Source organism: Musa acuminata, chromosome BXJ1-4 (genome assembly GCF_036884655.1).
Source record: "Musa acuminata AAA Group cultivar baxijiao chromosome BXJ1-4, Cavendish_Baxijiao_AAA, whole genome shotgun sequence".
Classification (NCBI taxonomy): domain Eukaryota; kingdom Viridiplantae; phylum Streptophyta; class Magnoliopsida; order Zingiberales; family Musaceae; genus Musa; species Musa acuminata.
This window is the reverse complement of record NC_088330.1, coordinates 35392429-35397803: the sequence shown is the minus strand read 5'-3', so window position 1 is coordinate 35397803 and position 5375 is coordinate 35392429. Positions and strand designations below refer to the sequence as shown.

The following is a 5375-nucleotide window of genomic DNA, read 5'->3' as shown; positions in this document are numbered from 1 at the left end:
TTTTTAAAAAATTTACCAAGTCAATTTCATCCAATGTTTTTGTGATAACATCAACCCATGTAGCTAGAAATTTCTGAGGACCAGCAGGTTTTGCAGTCTTGCGATTATTTTGATGTAACACTAGTCAAGTTAGATGCAGCCCGATGACTGAGTTAACTCTTTTTTGAGTTGTTGATTAAGATATCTGGAGATGTAATCGATCTTTCTGCATATGCCTTATTGTCTAATCATATTATGATCCATCTATTTCTGTTAACACGTGTAGCAGTTAACTGGGTTTTGTTTAGGAGTTTAATGCAGGCTGAAGAGGAGTTGGGGTGCCAGAAGAACCGTTCAATTCATATTATGTAGAGAGCCAATGGGATTTACTTGGGAGATATCGAAATGATGAATGGAAAGAAGAAGAAGGAGAAGAAGAAGAATAAGAGATTTGGGGGAATCAAACAGCCCCAAACTATCGTTTCTACAGTGCATAAAAAAAAGGGGGGGACGGTGGGACTTCAAATCTCATTCTTCCTGAACAGATAGGTGAGAGTGCCTCTGCGACCGTTAAGTGGTTGTAGCTAATATGTAGCGAATAGCATGAATTGGTGAATTGGTGAATTGGTTGTAGCAAATCTCATTCTTCCTGAACATTAGGAATTTTCTCAATAAAAGTATTTTTATTACATCAAATATTATGTCTGATGATGCTCATATATGAATTGGTGAATATGAGATCTATCACTTATGTGATAATATGTTAATTAATTTAAATATCTCAATAAAAATATTAATATATTAACTAATTCCAATTTCTCAGCTTATATAACTTAAAATTGAAGCTGCTTTGTCATCAGCGAGGGGGTCAACCTTACCTAATACAAAGTCCCAGAATGGAATTATTCGTATACAACGATGCATCAGAAGGCGAGAGTCGACTGATTTCTTGTTGTTTTTATTTTTTTAGCCTACTTTGTCACACCGGCGGTCAAAATAAGATCGCGGAAGCTTCGACATGGGGTTGGCGTGGGTTCTGCTCCCTCGGTGAGACTAAGAAAGCTGTGTTACGCGGGATTTAAGCTATTTCCTGCTGTTCTAATTTTTTTTCGGCCACTTCATTGGGTTGCTGCCCTGAGGTAAGCCTACCTTTGGTCTTCGTAACTGTTTTCAAACCAGCAGGTTCTAAACACCGTCAGTCAAAATACGAATTCGAAGGTTCGCTCTTCGGCGCTGTTTTAACATATTGTGGGCCGGCTTGTCGTTGGCAAGACGCACGGTAAGCACGAGTAAGCGGATAGACGTGTGTTCTGCTCACCACAAGTGAGAACAAGCACACGGAGTTTGGTGGATTTGCCGACGATTTAATTATTTTTGGGATACCTTACCGTCCAAACCGGAGTGCGGTAATTTCACGAAGGTCGTCGAACTGCTTTTGTCGTGTCGATATGTCTGTAAGACGCTGCGATATGTGCTCTCATAATCGATTGATTGGGGTGCCATTTGTTCGCATGAGCGTGCAGCCAATTAGAAGCTGCAATCTTGCTTTATTGGAATGGTATTGGATCCGATCATCGTGTGTGATCACTGTCACTTGTATTTTGGATCCATGATGCTATCGAGACTATCATCTCCACCATTTCTCATCACAACCAACCAAAATCAATCTCTACATGAAGAAGAAGAAACTGTTGTTTATTCCCATTCCATACATAACGTGTTTACTCAACATTTGGATGCCTCAACAAAGAATAGGCACAAAGACAACCACCACGGCCTCAAATTGTCATCACAAATCCATATTACGACAAGCGTCAGATACCGGACTCGCTGCAGCTGACACGGTTCTCCGTCTCTTGGAGCCACTCTTCAAATTTAGCCTCTCGTTCAGATTTGAACTTATCATAGTCGTCCAACACGGTCGACGTGTCAGGAACGTACAAGCTCTCGTCATCCAAAAGTTGGCTTGACAAAGGTAATTCGTCACCATCCGTATCTGTGGTGGCGGGAGTAACCGAGCCGACTGCTTGTGGCGGTGTTACAGATGACAACGGGTTGCCACTCTTGGGGTCTTCCATCATCAAATTTGTCTGGGACCATCTGAGCCCACCCGCTTTCCACTTTGTGGACTTGAAAACAGCTGACAGATAACTGCTGCGACTGCTTCCTTCGCGCGGGGCAGTCATGATGCTGCGACCAGATGTATCCTCCTGACCACCCCAACTTGGGTTGCGGATTACACTATATTAACATGTAGAAACTCTCAGAGTGGAGTACCAGATAAATATTCCTCCATCTAAATCATATCTTATCACCATCTCTATCCAACAGAAAGAGGTGCTACAAGACTTTGGAAAACAAAAAAAGAACTTCCATGTTGCGTTCCATATGTCAAGGCATTCTCCAGGGTAATAATATTGTAAAATTCATACCATCAAAATGAAGCCTGAGGATTCCATGCATGATCAACTTAGCATCCATCAAAATGCTTCACTGCTTAAAGGCTTCAAGGTCACGAGGTGAAGGATTATATGATGGTCCAAAGGATCACTTATATCACCGATTCCAATGGCCTCAAGTTAACCATGGCAGGCAATAAAGATATATTTATACTGAACAATGAAAGAGCTACAAAAAAGCATCTTCCCTGGAATGGTCATTGTTGAATTATGAGGAAGATGTCTCTCTCCACAAAAACAGACCACATGTTTTACAGAGTGCAAAGATAAGCAGAGGAGTATGGAAAGGAGGAAGAGAAGAGAGAGGCAAAGGAATGAAGAAGGAGATGGGGTTAAGATATTTGTAATCATTAAAAGAAGGATATATTCATCATTGGATTTCAGTGAAACATTCAAATGTTCAAAAGGAGTACACTAAGAGGGGTACTTTCATCAATCAATTTTCAACCAATATAATAAGAGGGATACTTTCACGAGTTTATCACAACGGGAAAGATGCTATAACTTTGGAAAACATAGGTACAGCATGTAATTTCCATGAAGCAAGGGTTTAAATTGTAATTTTGAAAAACATAGGGTGCAAATGATTTTTGTCCAGACCAGATATTATTGTGCTTCATCCCTACCTCCCCAGTATCTTTATCTATTTTTTTCAAATGAGTTTTACATGTTTGGTCATTCAGTGTAGCTTTCACTCTAAAAATCTACATATCATATGATTGTTATAAAAAAAATATTTTCCTTTTTAAGTATAAATTTCCCTTGAACAAGATTAGTTTACTGTCTCTATTAGGTTGTTTTTTGGTCTTTCCTGTGTGGTTCTTGCCTTAAATCTTTATATATCCATTGCAAATATATTCCTTTATAGTTGAGTCACTTATACGCCAACTAACCCATCGTCATACCAACTACAAAGACACATCAAAATATAAAGAAAAATGAGGAGTTAATATCAAGTTGCAAGTATAAGAAGGTCATGAGTTTCTCTTTTTTTTCTGCTATAACCTAGCTTCTTTAGAGCTCCACCCTTCCTCATTATTCACATAAAAATTAGTTCCATAAAAATAAAAGCTTCTATTTTAGACCTGATTGGAGCAGGGTAAAAGCACCGTAAAGTCTGATACCAGATATTATTACTCCCCCATAAAAAGTTCCACAGAGGAGTTTGGTGCGGGTTCCATTGTCTTCTATGCTGCAGTATTAAGGCAATACTACACATTGACATTATATTTGCAGGTGTAAAGCTACGTGTATTGATCCTCTCCAAGCCCTACATAGGTGGAAAGTTTTATGCAATTGGCTTCCATGTTAAGCTAATACCATAGAAGAATAAAAAAGATCTCTCCTTCTCGGCACGGTGATAATCTACTCTAAGCGGCAATGAAGATCTCAATCTCTGGGTCAATGGAAAAACTAAATCAGCTACTGGGTTGAACCAACTGGTGCCACTAGTGCAGTATTTTGGATAAATAAGATGGAATTAAGACTATTAATCTAATGAACTACTTTAAAGGATAAACCAATACAAGGTGAATTTCAACTGCAGAAAAGATCTGTGAGCAGAGTGTGACAACTACAATTAAATGGTTGGTATTTTATGGCAGCTGGTACTGACTCCATTTTTTTCTATATGTTTAGTCTAGAGTGTCAGCCATTAGGTACTGAAGAAAAATAATTAGTCAACGTAAGGTCATTCAAGAAGATTGTTTAGCATATAATTTAACAGAACTTTCTATTCCTTACTCTGAAAAGATAGTGAAGGAGTCATACCCTCTCTTAGGTTGGGATGCTGACACGATGTGTAGTGATCTATTAATGTCCTTAATCATCTCATCAGCAATAGGAATACCATATTCTGCCATTGACCTGACTGAACAGATAGAATCCTCTATGTCCTCGGTGTGCAGGGTCACTTCATGAATCTTTTCCCCCACCTTGTCCTAAAATAAGAAAGTGATATTTAGTGATTTTTTTTTCCCAAAATGGTTAAAATTCTGAATATCCAAAGAGAACAGAGTTAGTGCAGACAGCAAATTCACATTATTGGAAAACAGAATAAGTTCTACAAGTAACACCTGACGAAAAAGTAAGATGACAATCACATGTTCGTTTGATTTGCTACAAGTAACAACAGGAAAGAAATCACAAGCAGAATAAGTGGTAAGACCAGTCGTCCAAATCAAAAGCAGTAACAAACTATACTATACAATTCGATGATGAAAGAACCAAATGAACGATGAAAACCGAAAGCCCCAATTATCAGTTCCTGCATATATAAGCACTCTTTTTTTATCTCTGATCATCAGCGGACACAATAAGAGTTAGGGATCATAAAACAAGAAATCTCAATGGACAATTCATTGAGATTTCCAGATCTACGAAATACGCCAAAAACTTCCAAACTAGGGTTAGAGGAAATAGAGGAGAAGACGCATACCTTGAGGTTGAGGAGGTAGGGCATGGAGGTCTGGGCGTGCTGCTGGACGAAGAAGAGCCCCACGGAGGGCTCATTGGCTAAGAATTTGATCATGTCGTCCACCCCTTCCTTCACTGCTTGGCCCCCAAAGAAAAGAAACAAAGATCAATCAATCGAAAGAGGAACGTCAAGGAAAAAATCGGAATCGGCGGTGTGTGCGAGAGAGAGAGGAGGATGGCATGATGAATACCGTCCAAGAAGAAGCCATCGAACGTGGAGGATCCATGATGCATCTTGCCGTCGCCGGGGGAGAACGAGCGCTCATCACTGAGTTCGACGGGAGATAACGCGATCTGTATATAGATCTCTCTCCACAGGAAACGAGAGAGAGCGAGAGAGAGAGAGAGAGCGGTGACGGGATTTGGTCGGTGGGATGGGAGGACCGACCGATAGGCGAAAGAGGGGATGAGGGAGAGAGATGGGGGCGAGAGAGCGAAGTTTGTCCTCGCGTGCAGCGATAG

General features: G+C 40.1%; 1 protein-coding gene across 1 annotated transcript; it reads right to left on the bottom strand.

The window, feature by feature from the left end:
• Nucleotides 1–1653: 1653 nt before the first annotated feature.
• LOC135659086 (uncharacterized) lies at nucleotides 1654–5375 on the bottom strand. Its single transcript, XM_065176256.1, has 4 exons — nucleotides 5105–5375; nucleotides 4876–4988; nucleotides 4209–4378; nucleotides 1654–2220 (listed from the first exon to the last, which is right to left on the bottom strand). The coding sequence occupies exons 1-4, from the start codon at nucleotides 5145–5147 to the stop codon at nucleotides 1794–1796; spliced, it is 753 nt and encodes a 250-aa protein (XP_065032328.1). The 5' UTR covers nucleotides 5148–5375; the 3' UTR covers nucleotides 1654–1793.

Coding starts and splice junctions, on each gene's coding strand:
- LOC135659086 (XM_065176256.1), bottom strand. CDS start 5,147: ATGCATCATGGATCCTCCACGTTCGATGGCTTCTTCTTGGACG. Junction 4,989..5,104: donor CGATGGCTTCTTCTTGGACG/GTATTCATCATG, acceptor GGGGCCAAGCAG/TGAAGGAAGGGGTGGACGAC. Junction 2,221..4,208: donor GCATCCCAACCTAAGAGAGG/GTATGACTCCTT, acceptor ATGTTAATATAG/TGTAATCCGCAACCCAAGTT.